This window comes from Staurois parvus, unplaced genomic scaffold (genome assembly GCF_062004578.1).
Source record: "Staurois parvus isolate SC_StPar_1 unplaced genomic scaffold, SC_StPar_1.0 ptg001698l, whole genome shotgun sequence".
Taxonomy (NCBI): Eukaryota; Metazoa; Chordata; class Amphibia; order Anura; family Ranidae; genus Staurois; species Staurois parvus.
The window spans coordinates 269,740-290,097 of NW_028319494.1; the positions used below are offsets into that span (position 1 = coordinate 269,740).

General features: G+C 42.7%; 1 protein-coding gene across 1 annotated transcript in view; it reads left to right on the top strand.

Annotated features, from left to right (window-relative positions):
* The window catches only part of LRP6 (LDL receptor related protein 6), a 131,707-nt gene that overhangs the window by 91,830 nt on the left and 19,519 nt on the right, over positions 1-20,358 (top strand). The window contains exons 10-16 of the mRNA XM_089663487.1: positions 901-1,127; positions 6,406-6,590; positions 8,746-9,072; positions 9,160-9,359; positions 10,329-10,540; positions 14,421-14,611; positions 19,585-19,794. Of these exons, the coding sequence (XP_089519613.1) occupies positions 901-1,127; positions 6,406-6,590; positions 8,746-9,072; positions 9,160-9,359; positions 10,329-10,540; positions 14,421-14,611; positions 19,585-19,794 (1,552 nt within the window). The remainder of the gene's footprint in view (positions 1-900; positions 1,128-6,405; positions 6,591-8,745; positions 9,073-9,159; positions 9,360-10,328; positions 10,541-14,420; positions 14,612-19,584; positions 19,795-20,358) is intronic.

Here is a 20,358-nt window from a genome sequence, read left to right on the forward strand (position 1 = left end):
TTTGCCAACATTTTTTTTTTTTTTTTTTTGAAAAGGTGAGCTAACACTTTAAACACATTTTAATGGCTGTGCTGCCACTCTGAGAGCTCTAAATTTAAAGGATAAGTTCACCTTTTTTAAAAAAAAAAAAAAAAGCACATTTTTGCAGGTACAAAAATGTGCATTTACTATTTTTTTAAAAGGAGACTGTAAAGCATTGCACCCGCAAATCAGATTGCGGGTGCAATGTCAGGCTCCTGCAGACTTTCAGTGTAGCTATCTTCCCCTATCTCCGATACAGGCAGGCAGTTACTTCAGTCCAGGAAGAATCCATGAGCTATGAGGATGCTCATCAACAAGCTTGTAGTTCATTGAGAACTACAAGCTGCCAGTAGCAAAGACTGTTAGTACTTGTAGTCTAGTCATTCTAGTCTATTAATTTGCAGAAATGTGTGAATGAATGATGCGGCCGGGTGGGCAAAGCCCCGTACGGACGCGCTCTATTCAAATTGGTGACAGCGGGTGCAAGGAGAAGATTCTCAGCCCGCTGTCATGGGGGGAGGGGTTGATTGGTAGAAGAGCTACAGGAGCAGGAATATGTTATATGTTCAACCCTAAAAACATGTTCCTGAAGGTAAAATTCTCCTTTAAAGCTGACCATCCCGCAGTATCTAAAAACACACTGTTACCCTACTATATTCCTGACCATATTAGGTGTACACAATCTTATTACATTAGCTTGAAATTTGCAGGATGGCTTCTACATTGGGTTGACAGCTGCATTTTAAACACATTTGGCTCTATAGTTGGTAGGCCGCCTTGTCACTTGATCACCACTCACATCTTTTGGGATAACGTGAGATTTTTTTGTAAGCCATGCAGTCTGTTTCTGTAATGAGCACTTGTTTTCTTTCCTTACAGACAATTAGCAGGGCATTCATGAATGGAAGTGCTCTAGAACATGTGGTCCAATTTGGCTTGGATTATCCTGAAGGCATGGCTGTGGACTGGCTGGGGAAGAACCTTTACTGGGCAGATACTGGTACAAATCGTATTGAGGTTTCCAAGCTGGATGGCCTGCATCGACAGATACTGGTGTGGAAAGACTTGGACAGCCCACGGGCATTGGCTCTGGATCCAGCAGATGGGTGAGTTGCCAGAAGTCAATTTCAGTATAGACTTTCTGATGGAGTAAAGCTATGTGAGAAAAATCAATGTATATTTTCAGACACTTGCCAGTTATTTAGAGTAATTAACCCTAGATGATGTTTGAGTGTACACTCATGGTCGGACATAAGACAATCAGGTGCTGTAATGCTGTGTGAGACAGAAGCTTTCTTTGATGTATCTGTAGACTTGGCTATGGCTATGCAGATTGGCTTAAAAAGTTAGGCCCCTTTCAGATGGATGGACTGCGCAAAGCAATTCTGTCTGTTCAGTAGGGGATTTGTCCACTGATCCCTGCTGAGTGGGCAGACAACAGGTCCATGTCTGCTTGTGCAGAGCGGACACAGGCACAGCCCGCTGCTCTCTGAGATGGCCGGATGCAAACGGACCATCTGTCCAATCTACATCTGACTGTCATCCAATCCGATAGACAAATAGGGAACAGATCCACCAGGGGTACTGGCGAGGAACCCAAGAAGAGTAGGTCTGGCGCAGCTCTGTGCAATTTCATTGCAAAGACCAGGTAAGTATAAACCTGTTTTGTTAAAAGAAAAAAAAAAAAAAAATTAGCATTTACAGTCAGTTTAACCACTTGCCCTCCAGAGCATTTACCCCCCTTCCTGACCAGGCCATTTTTTGTGATACGGTGCTGTTACTTTAATTGACAATTTGCACGGCCATGCAACACTATACATAAATGAAATGTGTGTCCCTTTTTTTTTTTTTTGCGGTTTTTATTGTTTGTGCTATAAACAAAAAAAGACCTACCATTTTGAAAAAAAATATATTTTTTGACTTTGTTTGCTATAAATCATATCCAGTAAAAAAATTTAAGAAATCAAATTGTCAAATTTAGGCCAAAATAATAAGCTACATGTCTTTGCTAAAAATTAAAATCCCAATACGTATAATTTAATTGATTTACATGAAGGTTATAGCTACTACAAATATATACTGGGATTTTTTTTTTTATACTAGTAATGGCGGCAATCAGCAACTTACAGCGGGACTGCGACGGGCATTTTGACACTGGGGGGGAACTGACTAACTGCCACGGACATCCCAATGACACTAATACAGTGACCAGTGCTAATAAAAAGCACTGACACTATACTAATGACACTGGGCAGGAAGGGGTTAACATCTCGAGCGATCAAAGGATTAACTGTGTGCTGTTTTACTAGGGAAACATACTGCTGTGTATTTTTGCTGTGCAGAGAAATACACAGCAGCATGTTACTGCTGGCAGGAGAGAGACCTGTGTTTACAGGTCTCTGCCCTGTCAGTGATACTCTGTGATCGCTGGGTGCCGACACGGAATCTCTGGCCGTGACCCGGTGATCGAAATCTGTAGCCGCCAATGGTGGTGTGCACGCCTCCTACCCGAAAATGCGAAATCACGTATATATACGTAATTTTGTGCAGCCCTGCTGCCCTGTAGCAGCAGTTCTGCTATATGGCGGTCGGGAAGTGATTAATGTGTACCTTTTTTTTTTTTTTTTTTTTTTGTCTTTCTGGAGTACAGCTGTAACATGGCAAATACCTACTTTAGGTTTACCGCCTTTTCACTATAGTGTTTTTTCTTTACCTGATCTCCAAAAGCAGGCTGACTGTACACAATTTATAACCGAGGGGTATTATGATATAATATCCTTAAAAGGAAATGGAAAATTCCACAAAAATAGCAGATCTTTATTTTTCCAGATCTCAGTAGTTCTTTGTCCCCTGCTCTCTTTGCCATAACAAAGGCACATTATCCGCTCTGCATCCTGGTCTACTATCAGTAATTACCCTCTCTGGGAACACAAACCTGAAATACTATCTGGTCATTCAGCCAGACAGCCCTGTGTTGGGCACTGCTCCATTCCTCGCCTTTCTCTTCTCACATGTTAACTAGGTCAATGCTCTGCTGCCACTAGATCCAAGGGAAGGTTTATGTACACAGAATCTCTTATTACAACCAGGTGTATATGTTAAAGAACTATTACAAACCTTCATAAATGTATGTACAGTTTACATTGTCAGAGCTCTGGTAAAGTTTGTTTGAATAAACAAAATAAAAAATGCACATTTCCTTGTGTTTTTATGCTTTTGAAGCTGAAGGCTGGGCACGAAACATTTTATTTTTAAAATATTTCTCAATACCCACAAAGGATATGAACCCACTGTGTGCACCACATTTACAAACCCAGACAGTATCAAATAGCTGTGAAATAATCACTGCTGCGCATAACCTGAGCAGAGCTGTGGGAGGGAACCCAGGAGGCCTTTGTTAAAGCTGAACTCCGGGGCACAAACTTTTTTTCATATATATTCCTTTATAAATATACTTTTTGTGCACCAAATTCCCTTTCGAAACCCAGATATCACCTTGTAAAAATAGCAGTTACATCATCACTGTGCTGTACATAGCCTGTGCAGAAGGCAGAGCTGTGAGAGGCTCAGTAGGCCCCACCCACTACAGGCTGCCTGCAGAAGACTACACAAGGTTCAATACAAGACCAGTCACCCTGAACAAGGAGAGAGTGGTCTTTATTGCAAGAATCCCCTGCACAGAGGCAAAGGTTTACATTGGATTACTACACAATTATTGAAGAAACACACAAAGTACACCAAGATTCAAGTGAGAATACACATGTCTTTTGTACTCAGTCCATATCTGCTTATCCCAGAGTTCAACTTTAAAGTCCTTGGCGCTGGTGTCACACAAATATGCCGCCTCACAGAACTGGGCTTTTTTTTTTGCGCCCCATATTTGTGTATCTGTGTGCTGGGAGCGCTCCACGATGTTTTCCCAGCACAAAGGCTGGGTGTCACTGAGAGACCCCAGTTCTGTACTAATGATCAGGACCCAGAACTCCTGATTCCGGTCACCTGATTGCTGTAATAGCCTCTGATTGGTTATCACTGTGAAGACCAACTCTGTTTGCTTTCTCTCTGAATGGAGGAGAGAGATGCATTGTAAATATTTCTCACTCGCTCTCTCCTGTACTACGGGTAGAAATAGCATACACATATGGTATCGCTGCGATCGTCAGTAGCTTGAGAATTTATTTTGGGTTGTTCTTTGGTAGATTATAGTAGTAACAAGAAACACGCAGCTACATTCAAAAATAAATAATAAATAAATATATATCTATCAATATATTATTTTTTTTATAATTTGGCCCAGTTTTTTCCTTTGATAAAAAAAAAAAAATTCAGATATTCATTACCATTTACCACCAATTGAAAGCCCAATTTATCCTGAAAGAAAAGATAATTTACCTGGATGTACAAATTAAACTACTAATAATTACTTGGGCATTAAAATTTGTTTTACCCTTGGGCGTGAAGGGGTTAAACATACTGCAAATACAGAAAAATACCTGGAGATCTAGCAAGCAGAATCGAAGAATCCTACAAGCTTCTAATGACCCAAAAAGCATTTGAGGAATTCCAGAATCAGACAATAAATAAATATATTTGCATGGCCAAGGTTTTTATATACCGCCATCAATTTACACAGCATTTTATATTGTACATTCATATCAGTTTAATTAATACAAAAAGTGTAGCGCTAAATGAATATACAATAAAAAATATATTAAATAATGAACAATATAGTGACACACAAAGTCCCCTTAAAAACACACAAAAAAGGGGATAACACACAAATTGTGCAACACGTGACTTCCCACTACGGGAATATAACAAGTGCAAGTGACTCACACAAAAATGCAACAGTGACTCTCACAAAAATAATATAAACCTCAAAAACAGTCCACACACAGTGCATATATATACACTATATATAATCTGATGAAAGTGCTCCAATTCAACTGTCATGCAAGTGACTGTGTATAATCCATGATCAATCCTCCAGTGACCTGAGTGGCCCCTCACCTCCTTATCTCGACCCCACAGGGTCAGCTCGATCAAAGGTTAACACCAATCCTGATAAGGGCAGATTCCTCACAGGCTCCCCTCAAGCAAATGAATGCTCCTCATTCCAAGCCTCCATACAGTGCAGTATCACACTCCCCGGATCATAGATAGACAAAAAAAGCTTCCATAGTGTAATCCGTTTTTATTTAAACATATATAATATAGATTGCCCACTCACATGTAGATCCTTCTTATGCACAGCTCCGTATCACCTCATGTTAGAGGTGCACTCCATGGATATCCAAAGGTGTTCCAATATGGCCCCCACGCCGGAAGTGACGTCACCGCGCACCCGGAAGTACCTCCTCGCGTACTGACGCATTGCGTCACGTGACTTCCTCAGAGTATCCTCAGGGTACGAGGAAGTCACGTGATATTTTTTATTGCATATTTATTTAGCGCTACACTTTTTGTATTAATTAGTCACGTCACCTAATAGGTATAAGGTTAGTGTCGGCAGCTTTTAGGGTTAGGTCCCCATTTAAAGCGCAGGAGGATATTTCTTTATTCATATCAGTTTGACTTCAAGGATCTTTCAATCTAAAGTCCCTAATTCACATTCATACATACACATACTAAGGCCAATTTTAGACAGGAGCCAATAAACCTACCAGCATGTTTTTGGAGTGTAGAAGTAAACTGGAGGAAACCCATGCGAGCACAGAGGCAACATGCAAACTCCAGATAGGTAGTGTTGTGGTTGGGATTCAAACCCAAGACCATAGTGCAATTACAAGTAGTTGTAGTATGTGCAGCTTTTGCTTTAAAGTGTTACTAATCCCACAACAGTAAAAATCAATCTGTATATGCAGTAAAGCATGCTTGCTATACTCACTGTGGAGCCTAAGGGGCTAATCCTCTGTATTGTGTATAAATGCTTTTTGATCCTGTCTTCTCTGATCCTCCCCTTCTTCCAGTGTCCCCCTCTTATCTCCTGATAAGACATGTTGTGTGGAGACACTCTGCACATACTCAGTTTGGTGTGTATTGCTAGAGTTTCTATTTTTATTTTTCTTGGGAGAGTGCATGTGATCAGCACAGGGCCTGTCAGCACTGTCCAGACAGAGGTCAGGGGTTCTGCATCCTCCTAGAGGAGAATGAAAACTCCTACAAGCTTTACCCAGTGCTCTGCTGGACACTGATAGAAGTCACAAGACTGCTCTAACTGCTGATGAGAAAAGGTATTTAGCAGTTTATATTTAGTAAAATAATTGCATTTCCATGTTCTGTATACTGTGGAAGACTGGATATAGTGAATGCAGGCTCCTGCGTTTAGGAACACTTTAAATTCTGTAATTGTGTTTACTTCCACTGTCTTTGCTCCCTATATAGCTTTATGTATTGGACAGAGTGGGGAGGAAAGCCCAAGATCGACAGGGCTTCTATGGATGGCAATGAGCGAATTACTCTGGTACCCAATGTGGGCCGGGCCAATGGGCTGACAATTGACTATGCAGAGAGACGACTATACTGGACAGACCTTGACACCAACCTCATTGAGTCGTCCAACATGCTGGGTAAGTTCAGCATTTTTAGAACTGTTTTGTAGACACAGTAGAAATAGCACTTTATAAGCCTGTTTTAAAATTTGCAAAAAATTGAATTTCTGGAGGCAATCTGTGCAAAATACCTCTGAACCAATTTAAACTAACTCCTGTGGTAAAGGGCCTGCCGCCACATCACAATATTATGACTGACAAATTAGCTAAGTGGATGGAAGGAAGGTCAGTTTCTCAACCATGAACGTTCGCCCACGTTTGCATGCTAGCAGACGTGTGGTCAGTAGAAAAACTAACGTGGAGGTGCCTTTTAAATACTAGTGATTTTCTTTGCATGCAGTGTTTCTTCCTGCTAGCCAGTATGTTACTGTTACTACAGCTTTTAGATTTTTTTTTTTTTTTGTTCAAAAAAACTGTGCTAGAGTCATAAAGGCTCACATTATATATTCATGTTGTAGGGTTTGTTTGTTTTTTTGTATTTATTTTTTTGACCCAGTGAAGGCTTGTAGTAATGTTTGTAAAAGCTGTGTCTAGTAGTAAAGAAAACAAAAAAAAACATACTTTAGTACATCTTCATTTTAATAAGTCTGTGCCATTTCTGTTGCTGCTGTTTAAAATTTTTCACCAACCTTCATCTCAAAGGTAATATTTGATAAATGGCATGGGTTGTCCATGTTGATATTATACACAATAAGACAGAGCTCCAAGTCTATACACAAATGCAGTGGAGCTGTGGAAGGGCCAGCTGTCGGCAGGGCTCAGAGCCAGCTCTCTTACTGCAGGTAAATAAGCTGCCTCCCAGCTGTGCCCGTTGGGCTGCTGTCTTCTCTCTGTGGCTGGAATGTTTCTGTGGAGGAAATGAGCAGCACCATGGACAGGTGCCAAACTCCACTTGCTGCTCTGACTTCATTTGCATTAAAAAGGATTTATCTGCAGGGGGAAATGTTAAACATGCTGTTTTAAGTAACTGATCCGCTTTGTATAAAAGCTTCCCCTTCTATCAGTTTCTTCCTGAACCTATCCGCTCCTTGCCTCAGTTTTAAAGGCCCTTTTCCTGACTCTACAGCTCTCCATTCCCCGATACACATTTCACTGCAAGATGTATGTTAATTATTCAACAACTTTATGAATGAAACCGCACAAGGTCATAAGGTTTATTGAACTAATGTTCCGCAGTTGTACTCTTTTCAAGCATGTGTGTCCTTTGATAAATAAGATGAAACAGAGAGGCTAATTTAGTACTGTAGATGGCTGTGGAAGCTGTAGCCCCCAAGATGTCCTCTCTGCTGGCTCTTTTAGTTTCAGTGCACAAATGGAAGCACATAGATTCCTCATACTTATGTGATTATGGAACCTGCTTATCAAAGGAGAAAGCCAATTAATTTCTGTGACATTGAGCTGCTTTCTTCTAATGTGTGGTGGTTTTTGTGCATCATTTCATTGTTCTGGTAGCAGCCACAAAAAAAACATTTTAACACTTTTTTCCTTAAATCAGAAAAGTGTGATGCATTTTATATCGGTATTTTTCTTCCTCCTTTTTAAGTCAGCAGGTGGAGCATCAGGCTTAGTTAAATATATACAGTCTGTTCTCTGTGTTCATAGATCCGAGATTTAAGCTGAAGTTTAAAAAAAATAAATACAAATTACTAAATTTACATTAACATGTTAGTTTAAACTAGATTTTAATGCATGGCTTTACAACTAGTTTTTTTGTTTTGTTTTTAAATTTATAAGGTTTGCATCCAAAAATGACAGAAATGACATAGGTAGTTTGTATAACACATCGGAGGTGGCAATTTACTGCTAGTTTTATAGAAAATCTATGCCTACATTTTCACAGGTTGGCATAATTTTCCTTCTGAAAATGCAAGATACTTGGCTCCATGTGGTTTTTGTTGTTTTCTTTTTTCTTTTTTCTTAACTGATTACTTGGCATACAGCATACAGGTTAAAAACGCAGAACACCTTATCTGTGTACTGTGTTCAGGTCAGTGACTCAGAAGTTATTAAAACCATTTTGTTTTTGTGACAGCCAGTCAGAGAGTGTTTTCAGACATAGAGGTCAACATTGCAGCCCCCACAATAGGTCTACTTTTAGTCACTTTTGTACATGACGCCTGGTCTTTCCCTGTCTTTTCTTGAAACTTACCATGCTTGCCATTTCTTTTCACAGGACAAGACCGAGAAGTGATAGCTGATGACCTGCCTCACCCTTTTGGGCTGACCCAGTACCAGGACTTTATATACTGGACAGACTGGAGCCGCAGAAGTATCGAGAGAGCCAATAAAACCAGTGGCCAGAACCGAACCATCATACAGGGCCACCTGGACTATGTCATGGATATCCTAGTGTTTCATTCCTCCCGACAGTCTGGCTGGAACGAGTGCGCATCCAGTAACGGTCACTGCTCTCACCTCTGTCTTGCCACGCCTGTCAGTGGCTACACCTGCGGCTGTCCTGTCCATTATTTCCTGAACCCAGACAACAAGACATGCAGCGGTAAGCACCTTGTCCAGGCAATATTTGGCAAGCTCCTTAGAAATCTGAGCATGTATCATAAAATGACCCTTTACCCATCTCTTGCAGCGCCTAGCTCATTCCTGCTATTCAGTCAGAAAAATGCCATCAACCGTATGGTGATTGATGAACAGCAGAGCCCTGATATCATTCTTCCAATTCACAACTTGCGTAATGTGCGTGCCATCGACTATGACCCTGTGGAGAAGCACCTGTACTGGATCGATTCCCGGCAGACTATCCGACGTGCCCTTGAAGATGGGAGTCAGGTATGATGTGTCTGTAGCCTAGCAGGAAACTGTTATTAGATATTTTGTTCCTGTAGAGAGTAATGTGGTCAAGTGAGTAAAGGATGAACCTTCAGCCTGTGACTCGACATTGAAGATGCAGCAGTAGATAGATGAGATTGTCTTTGTGTTCTGATAATGTTTTGGACCATGCTTCATTTTAAACACATATTTAGGATTTACCATGAAGCTTGGTTGCGAACCAGCTGTCAACCCCCCCACTTAAAGAATTGCAGGGTTCTTCTGTTCAAAAGGTCTAATGGTTTGTTTATTGCGGCTCCAACTGTACAGCCGTATCATTCAGACCTGGATTGTTTACAATTAATTTCTACCATGGCAAAGGGACTGAACTGACTGTGGCCACTATCCCACTTACCTCTTCCTTCTGTAGTGCTGCCACACTTTTTTAAGCCCTATAACAGCAAGTCAGGTGCAGATAAAAATCATTTGCGAATGGAGGGTGCTTCAAGGGGATGGGAGCTGGAAACCAGTAAACTTGTTGGGCCTTAATTTTGTGAAGCTTACTTGTCAATTGTTCATGGTAATGTGCATATGTAATTATTCATGGTAGCAGATACACATTTCAATTTTCCAAGAGTCCTTTACTAAATGCACAGAAACTAATACATTGGGTTCAGACACCCCCCCCCCCCTCCCCCAGTGTGGCCAATGAGCGCACCCAGAACTTTAGCTACGAGCTGGGTCGACCGCCCCATCCTGGACCAAGGGCGATCACGAGTCACATTTTGCTGGGACAAACCAGAGTTTGTGTCAGTGTTACCCTGGCCAACAAGAGAAGAGCTGTGTCTCTCAATGAACTCAGACAGTGAGTAACAAAAAAGAAAAGAAATTTTTTCCTGATTGGCAACTTTCCTACTAGTATGCCCATTTCCGATTGATCCCCTTTGTTAACATAACATAACTCCATTTTTGTATTTCTGTCCTGCATAGAATGTAACTGTGGTCTCCAACACGAATTCTAACCAGAACCTGGACATGCAGCCATATGATATGAGCATTGACATCTACAGCCGCTTCATCTACTGGACTTGTGAAGCCACCAATGTCATCAATGTTACACGTATGGATGGACGTGCTGTAGGCGTAGTCCTGAAAGGTGACCAGGACCGACCCAGGGCCATTCTTGTGAACCCTGAGAGGGGGTGAGTAGACAATGCTGTGCTTCCTGGCAGACTGGGCCAAATATTCATGTAAAAGAAATTTGTGCTGGGAACGATGATATGGCTGTGATCACTGTCTCTTAACCATGAAAATGTTAGTTCCCTAGCTGACTTCCTTATGTAGTGTTTTTTGTTTTTGCAGTTTTCAAAAATCATTTGAAGTATATTTCAACTTTTGCAGCCAAGTTTTTTTTTTTTGTAAAGCTGCATGCACACTGGGCTTATAAAAACGCCAGTTCCCTTGGCATAAATAAAACCACTTGTTTAGAGTGTTTGTACAATATTTAGGAGCAAGTAGCATATTTTCTGCCAAAAAACTCAACTCAAAAACGCAAACCGGAAGGATTTTGTTTTGCCTATAAACGCTGAGCTAAAAACGTGCCTCTAAATATAACGTGCATAAACTCATAGAATACCTTTTTGAGCTGCTCCTGCAGGCAAAACCCAAAACTCCTGTAGAAGCAGCATTTTTTTAAGTCAGTTTGCATTGCATGTATCCTAAGCCTTGTGAATGAAACACATAACAAATGTATGGTGGAGTTCTCAAATTTGACTGCAAAAGTAATAAGATGTACTTTTTTACATTTTCGTTCTTCAAAGAAATGCATCGGGTAAAATAAACATTGAACACGTCACCATTTTTCTAGGTAAATATATTTCTAAAGGCGCTATTGACATTTTTCACCACATGTCGGTAACAACCAATACAATTCATTCATGCAAAGAAACCAAAACAAATAAGTTCAGAAATTAAGTTGTGTGTATTAAAATGGAATGACACAGGGAAAAGTATTGAACACATGAAGAAAGGGAGGTGCAAAAAGGCATGGAAAGCCAACACACCAGCTGAAATCTATCAGTAATTAGAAAGCAATTTTGCCCTTTGTTAGTGAAAATTAATATCAGTTGCTTCAGTTTCAAATGATGGCCTATCAAAAGGTGTCTCACTGCTAAGGTGTTACACAAGAAACATCTCAAGATGGGTAAAAGCAAGAGCTCTCTCAAGACCTTTGCAACCTTATTGTTGCAAAACATACTGATGGAATTGGTTACAGAACAATTTCTAAACTTCTGAATGTTCCAGTGAGCACTGTAGGGGCCCTAATCTGGAAGTGGAAAGAACATCATTTCACCATAAAGCGGCCACGACCAGGTGATCTTCGCAAGATTTCTGAACCATGGACCATTTGGGGAGAGCTTCAGAGACCTGAAACTAGCGGGTACAATTGTTTCAAAGAAAGCCATAAGTAATGCACTCAACCACCATGGCCTGTATGCAAACTCCACCACGCAAGACTCCGTTGCTGAAGAAAAAGCATATGAAGCTTGTTTAAAGTTTGCTGCACATCATTTAGATAAGCCTGTGAAATAGTGGGAGAATATAGTCTGGTCAGATGAGACCAACATTGATCTCTTTGAATGCCATAATGTACACAACATATTTGGAGGTCAAATGACACTGCACATCACCTCAAAAACACTATCTCAACAGTAAAATTTGGAGGTGGGAACATCATGGTGCGGGGCTGTTTTTCAGCGTTCGGTACTGACAAACTTCATGTCATTGAAGGAAGGATGAATGGAAAAAAGTACCAAGACATTCTTGATAAAAATCTGCTGCCATCTACCAGGATGATGAAGATGAAACGAGGGTGGACAGCAAGACAATGATCTCAAACACAAAGCCAAGGAAACTCTCAATTGATTTCAAAGAAAATAAAGCTGTTAGAATGGCCCAGCCAATCACCTGACTTGAATCTAATAGAAAATCTGTGGAAAGAACTAAAGATCAGAGTTCATAGAAGAGGCCCACAGAACTTTCAAGATTTGAAGACTGATTGTGTGAAAGAATTGGCCATAATCACACCTGAGCAATGCATGCGACTAGTTTTTCCATGCAGGAGGCGTCTTGAAGCTGTCATTACCAATAAAGGATTTTGTACAAAACATTTACTTAACTTCAGTTAGCGTGTTCATTACTTTTTCCCTGTGTCATTCCATCATATTACACATAACTTAACGTCTGAATGTATTTGTTTTGGTTTCTTTGTATGTATGGATTGCATGGGTTGTTACTGACGTGATGAAAATGTCATGTCATTTGCACCTAAAAATATATTTACTGAGAAAAATGGTGACCTGTTCAATACTTGTTTTACCTGCTGTATTTGTGAGAGATACTGCAAATACCAATACCCTCTTCTAAAGTCACTATTACCTGAACTGTCACCTGCATCCGCTCAGGATCTGCACAGTGGTAGGTCTCCCTCACTGCCCCCCTGTGGTTCTTAGAGTGTTGTAATAAACAGTGTGAAGCTATGTGGGGTATATTATAATGCAGTTATCATCAGCCTACTTGCCCTGTCCTCGACTTATCTTCCTTTTTGCACCCATACCGAAATCCTCACATTGCTGCCCGTGACTACCTGAGAACATGATCTGGGTGTCTAGGAATCATGGGAAATGTTTCAGAAAACTATTGTAAATGATGCGAGACTGCTGCCCAAACACTCTTCCAGGCATCATAGTGTTATTGGGTGGTTCACTGATAACATTCCAGGTACTAATATATAGGAGGCTTCCTTTCTGCAACTAGTAAATTAGTTTTGAGATTGATTTGTGTATCGATTGGGCAGAACAATAGTAGATGAGGAACATGAGAATCCCAGAATTACTCTTTAACCACCTGCCCTCCTGAGGATTTACCCCCCCCTTCCTGACCAGGCCATTTTTTGCATTACTGCATTTTGCATTACTGCTGCATTACTTTAACTGACAATTGCGCAGTCGTGCAACGCTGCACCCAAATGAAATGTATGTCCTTTTTTTTTTTTTTCCCCCCACGAATTGAGCTTTATTCAGGTGGTATTTGATCGCCTGTGCGGTTTTTATTTGTTGCGCTATAAAAAAAAAAGACCGACAATTTTGAAAAAAAAAAAACCAATATTTTTTACTTTTTGCTATTAAGCATGTCCACTAAAAAATGTAAAAAATCTAATTTCGTCATAAATTTAGACCAAAATGTATTTTGCTACATGTCTTTGCTAAAAAAAAAAAAAAAATCCCAATACGTGTAAATTAATTGGCTTATGTGAAAGTTATAGCGTTTACTAATGGCAGTATATATGCTGGGATTTTTATGTTTACTAGTAATGGTGACAATCAGCAAAGTTATAGATGGACTGCAGCGGGCATTCTGACATGGGGGGGGGGGGGGGGGACTGATTTCCCCAGTGACACCAATACACAGTGATCAGTGCTTAAAAAAAAAAACAAAACTGACACTATACTAATGGCACTAGACAGGAAGTGGTTAACATGAGGGGCAATCAAAGGGTTAACTCTGTGCTTCACTGTAAGCACACTGCTTTGGCTGTGCTGTGCATAGCCATGCAAAGCAGTGTGCACGAGCTGACAGGGAGAACGTGTTTTTTTTTTTTTTTTTTTTTACAAACCGTTCTCCTCCCCCTCAGAGATCCTTGGAAGTCACTGGGCGTTGCCGAGTAATCACTGGCCGGGACCTGGTGATTGACAGCCGCAAGTGGCAGTGTGGGTAGGGCACGTGTGCGCCTCACATGCGTCCCCTACCCGGAAAAGCAAAATCACGTGTGTATGTATGTGTGTGTAGAATATATATATATATATATATATATATATATATGTGTGTGTGTGTGTGATTTTGCACACCCTTGCCACCCTGTAGCAGTATTTCTGTTATAGGGCTGACAGGAATCGGTTAAGTATAATTGCCAGTACATAGGTTGATTTTGACTTTTTCCTGGAGGTATGCTTTACTCTCACTAATAAAACTTTAAACAAACTTGCATACGAACTGATCTTCTATTGCTCTCTTTCCTTTCAGGTACATGTATTTCACCAACTTACAGGAACGTTCAGCCAAAATAGAGAGAGCGGCTCTTGATGGGACAGAGCGAGAAATTCTCTTCTTCACTGGCCTAAGTAAACCCATCGCCTTGGCTCTAGATAACAAATTAGGAAAACTGTTCTGGGCTGATTCAGACTTGAGGCGGATAGAAAGCAGCGATCTATCTGGTAAGAAAACCCATTGCTTTGGAGCTGAACTAAACTAAAATTAAAAGCATAAAACATTTTGTATATATGAAATATTTATGGAAATGAAATACTGTGGGCAGATTAGCTGTGCTTGCCTAAATTTCACCCCGCCCTCAATCCCTAACGGTTTTTTACAGTAACCCGTTAAAAATGGCTTGACATCGTTTACACACTCTCAGCCAGAAGGTGGTTTGTTTTTTGGAATTTTTCAGACATTCATGTTGTATTTTTTATAACTCCTACAGTACAGAACCCAAGTTCACTTAAACCTTGACTAAGGGTTACATGCTGCCACAGGTCAGGTAAGGACATTAGCAAACAAAGTTGTTTAGACATCCCCTAAAACCCCTCTGCTCCCTGCAATCTTCAGTTCTTTGCCAGTGTACTTAGCTAATGGACAATATTTCTACCGAAGGCAGCTTGCTGACCATATTTCTGAAATTACTGGAAGATTGAAGACTTAATTTGGTAATGCTGGGCCAGCCTGTAACATTGTTTTTTCACTCCATACTCTACTTATTACCCTTACCTTTAGTACAACAGTACATCGCTGTGTTGTTATTTGCAGTTCCAGGGCAGTGGCGGTCTGATTACCAGTAGTTCCAGTCCCTGAAGTCATGGCATGCCCTTGTAAAGTGGGGAATTTCACCTTGTGGTTTAACCCCTGAGAATGTTCCTGTTCCCTGGTGTCTTCCTCTGGCCCCCTTCCCCCACACCCAGTTCTCACCCCACAGCTTGGACACCGAAGCATTGCTGTGGGAAGTGAGAGAACCTTAGGCCAAGACCAAGTTACATATTTTGTGACCACTTTAAACTGTTTTGGCACATGTGCTGTGACTCATTTGAACATACAGTGGTCCATTCTGTGTGCATAGGCCCTCTGGCTTCAGCACCATTGAGTGTATTACTTTGCTGAAAACAGGTACAGCAAAGCTCCAGCTGCTACTCTACTCCTGTTTGTGGCTTGGGTCGTCACATCAGTCTTCGTCTGGTTATTTAGCGACCTCAGTTGTGGGATAAAGAATGGCTGCACCCCTTCTTTGCACTGATCCGCACAGGGGATCTCCTCACCCACATGGCAGACATCGGATGCGGGGGCTGGCTAGCACACTGCACACAGGACTATGAGCAGGTTGTACAGGGTTCCTCTCAAAACTCTGCACCGGAGTCCTTGGACCTCAGTCTCCTGATATTTCCTGGTGTACTCCCTATATCTTCTTTTTAACTAAAGGGGGTGGCTCACACTGCTCCCCGTTTGTTCACCTGTCTTGCCTTGGACTCACTTTGGTTCTGTTTACTCAACAGAAGACTCTTTTAGCTCCTTCGGGTTATTCCTTTGGCTGACCTTGTAAGGTGCATTTTCCTTAACTATCATTTCAGCAAGATGGGTTCCAAAACTGGCAGCCTTATACGGTAAGAAACCCTTCTTCATTCTTTATAAAGACAAGGTGGTTTTGAGGGCCCAGGCCTCTTTCCTCCATACAGCAGAAATAAATTTCCACTGTCACAAACTGAGCAAGCAGGCTCCTCATTGCAGAGAAGACATGCAATGTCTCTTCTGCAATAAAATACACCTACCTTGCCTGTGGGCCCTCAAAAAGGTTGTCTTGCATCTCATTCCACCATCTCTAGGTGGATTAAGCAGGTTATCACTAAGGCTTATGCTCTGAATAGGGCTCCTCCTTTCCCTCTTAACCACTTGCCTACCGGGGCACTTATACCCCCTTCCTTACCAGGCCAATTTTCAGCTTTCAGCGCTGCCGCACTTTGATTGACAATTGCGCGGTCATGCAACATTGTACCCATATGAAATTTTGATCATTTTTTTCTCACAAATAGAGCTTTCTTTTGGTGGTATTTAATCGCCACTGGGCGCTTTACTTTTTGCGCTATAAATTAAAAAAAGTGCAAAAAATTTGAAAAAAAAAAGTTTATTTGTTTCTTTTATAAAATTTTTCAAACAGGTATTTTTTCTCCTTCACTGATTTGCGTTGATGAGGCGGCACTGATGGGCACTGATAGGCAGCACTAAAGGGCACTGATAGGCAGTACTAATGAGGTGGCACGGATAGGCGGCACTGATAGACAGCACTAATTAGGGGTCACGGATAGGCGGCACTGATATGCAGCACTGATAGGCGGCACTGATAGGTGACACTGATGATGGGTACTGATAGACGGCACTGACTGGCATCACTTCTGGGCACTGACTGGCGGCACTGACTGGCACAACCCCTGGGCACTGACTGGTGGCACTGACTGGCAGCACTGCTGGGCTGCACTGGTGGGTGGCACTGGTGGACAGCACTGGTGGGTGGGCACAGGTGGGTGGCACTGGTGGGCACAGGTGGGTGGCACTGGTGGGCACAGGTGGGCACAGGTGGGTGGGCACAGGTGGGTGGCACTGCTGGGCACATGTAGGTGGCACTTCTGGGCACAGGTAGGTGGCACTGCAGAGTGGCACAGGTGGGTGCACTGCTGGGCACAGGTGGGTGCACTGCTGGGAATGGGTGGGCGGGGCTAGTGGGCGCACTGCTGATCGGAACTTGCGGGGGTCACTGCTGGGCACCGATCATCAGGGCACTGATCATCAGTGCCCTGATGATCGGTGCCGATCCCCGCTCTGACAACTGCCGGTTCTCGGCAGTACTTTCCTCACGATCTGACAGCGTGAGGAAAGTGCAGCCGAGAACCGGCACTTGCATTTCCCTGTGATCAGCGTGTCATTGGACACCGCTGATCACGTGGTAAAAGGCCGGTGGGATCGGCCTTTCACCACATCACGTGATCAGCTGTGTCCGTAGGACACAGCGATCACGGAGATCGCCGGGTGCGCGCCCCCTGGGGCGCGCAGGAGAGCGCGTTCTGGGAGGACGTCATATGACGTCCACTCAGAACTGGCCGGCCGCGGTGAAGCCGTCTTTCGGCTATGCGCGGTCGGCAAGTGGTTAAGGCTCACTCATCTCTTTCAGTCAGTGCCTCTTGGGTTTCTCAGTGCCAGGCATTTTTCTTAGATTTTCAAGGCTGTTGTTGGTCCTAAAAGTATATGAAGGTTTATCAGGTGGTTGTTCAGGTCTCAGCTGATGCCAGCTTCAGCCAGGAGGTGCTTCAAGCCACTCTTTTGAGTTGAGAATCTGATTCCCTTGTTGGGGCATGTTAGCTTGTTTGATGTGTTGCCCACCCTTCAGGTGTTTTGCTTGGGGATGTCCCATGGTCGAGTTTTAAAGGAACCTGTGTCCTGTATTGCAGGGATGCTCAACTTTTTGAAGAGCGAGGGCTACTTAATTGATTTGGTAACCGGTCATGGGCCACAATGAAATGAAATGTATCAGAATTTCAAACTTTTTATTTTGAATAGCAAATTGTTCTCCTGCAGTCGCTGAATGCCACAGGGAGGGAGAGGAGAAGAAGCCAACTTTTACCAGTTGCAGGAGGAAAATGAAGAGGATCTGTTCCTGTGTATGTTGTCCTCGCCGTCCCTCCTGTCCAAGTGTAAAACAGAATGTGCCCGTGAGGACGCATGGGATGGGATCTCGGTTGCGACCCCTGATGCCACACCATTGTTTGAGGGTGTGTCAAAAACACATCTCAACTATGGGGTTTTACCAACCCCCCAAACCTCAAATGTAAATTGTGCACCTGCAGCTTTCCTGTATGTACATGTTGCAGATGCGGTGCACTTTCTGAAAGTACACCAAAACTCCTGCATTCAGACGTTGCACTTATGGATCAGTGTGAAAGCAGCCTAATAGTTAACCTTTTATAGGTGCCAGTATGCCCATTGCAAAAGCACAGTGTAGGTGTTAATACACTGACCTTCTTTTCCTCTTCCATCTTCTGCTGGCATCGCTTTACAGGCTGCTAGAAAGGTTGCAGGTGAAGTGCACTTGGTATCCCTCCACCTGGGACAGGAGCCGATGCTACAGAGGAAACCTCATCTTATGCGGCACCTGCTCCCTCTGCTGCCAGCGCTGGCTCAATGCACTCTGATGCTCTGGGATGGCAGGATCAGATCAAGATGAGAGTTGCTGATCCTGGGCATGCGCTTCCCTGGTCTGAGCTCAGAGGGCTCCAAGGGCCACCGGTTGAGCACCCCTGCTGTACTGTATGATTAAAAAAAAATTATTTTTGACTCACGTGTAAAATCCTTTCCGTACAGTACAGGACACCGGTTACCTCCCCTTTGTCTTGGTGTCTTTCTCTGATTACTTGCAGAAATACCGAGGATTTCTGGAAGCGGGACAAGTTATATGGGTTGTCCTTACAACTTTGCAAGTGTCCTAACCTGAAAGTGGTAGTGTGTTACCCATGGTCAAGATTGAAAGTAGCTTGTGTCCTGTACTGTACACTAAGAAAAAGATTTTATAGGTAAGCCAATACCCGCCCCCCCAAAAAAAATAAAATTTGGTAAAAAATGGCCAATGTTTCCTTGCTTTTGCCCCTCTTTAGCAGTGTCCCCACCTTCCCCTTTAGGTTCAGCACCTGATGTCCTCTTCAGGGCAGAGTGACTCTGGGTTCATAGGACAATGTGCAGAATGACACTAGTCAGTGTTTTTACTCCAACCTCCCGCCCCCAAGGGGGCACATGATCGCATAGGCTGGGCTCATGGTACTTTAGGACTGAATGGTGCTCACATGTCAGCATCACCCAATCTAGGAAAAAGCCCACCACTGAAACAAAGAGAAGAAAAAAGCTGAAGTGGTGTCATTGGACCAGTAAGAAGACATAAAGAAAAAAGGTATGTAAAGGTGTTTGCAAAACAATAAAAAATTCCTGGGGAAAGGGGGTTTCAGGAGGAAGGGGGGAAGTCCTGAAGTTCTATTTTTAAATGCTAATGAATTTCTATGGGAAGCATAAGTTAATTGGGCTATCACATAATGTGTAAAACCAAAAAACTATGGTTTTTGCTTAAGAGTTAATAATAATAATCATATTCACCTCTTACCTTCAGGGGGGAACCGCATTGTCCTTGAGGACTCCAATGTGCTGCAGCCAGTGGGGCTCACTGTCTTTGGCAATCACCTTTATTGGATCGACAGACAGCAGCAGATGATTGAGCGCATTGAAAAAACAGGACGTGAAGGACGCACCAAAATCCAGGCTCGTATTCAGTTTCTGACTGACATCCATGCAGTGACTGAGCTCAGCATGCAGGAATACAGTGAGTGTCCACATAGTATCAGGGCTACATTATACTCTGCCATGGCCGAACGGGCTACCACAGCTCTGCAAGGGGGAATTGTTTTATATTGAATAGTATCATTTGTTTTGTCACACCTCAGTGTTGGGTGTAAAACAGGGGTCAGCAACCCGTGAATCATGACCTACTTGTCGATCATAGCCAGCCAAAAGGTAGATATCGAAAATTGCTTTGCCGGTCCTTCCCCTCAGCCTCTGCTGCTCTCATCTTCACAGCAGAGTGGAGATCTGGAGGCAGCAAAGTGGACGAGGGCGGGATCTTGAGCTGCAGCAGTTAACCAGCAGTTAATTGATTGTTAGGAAGTTGGGCGGTCCTAGTAACTAATCACAAGCTTGTTGATATGAAAAGTTGCCACCGGCAGCTCCTGCTTCTGCCCCTCATTAAGTACTGTGTTGCCTCCTGCTCTCCGCTCTGTTTGTCCATATTACAACGGGTAGGAAAATGCTACCTGCACACTCCTGTTTGTGTCTAGGGGATGATATGGTGGAAGCAGAGGACACTGCTATGTGGGGAGGGGGCGAGAGG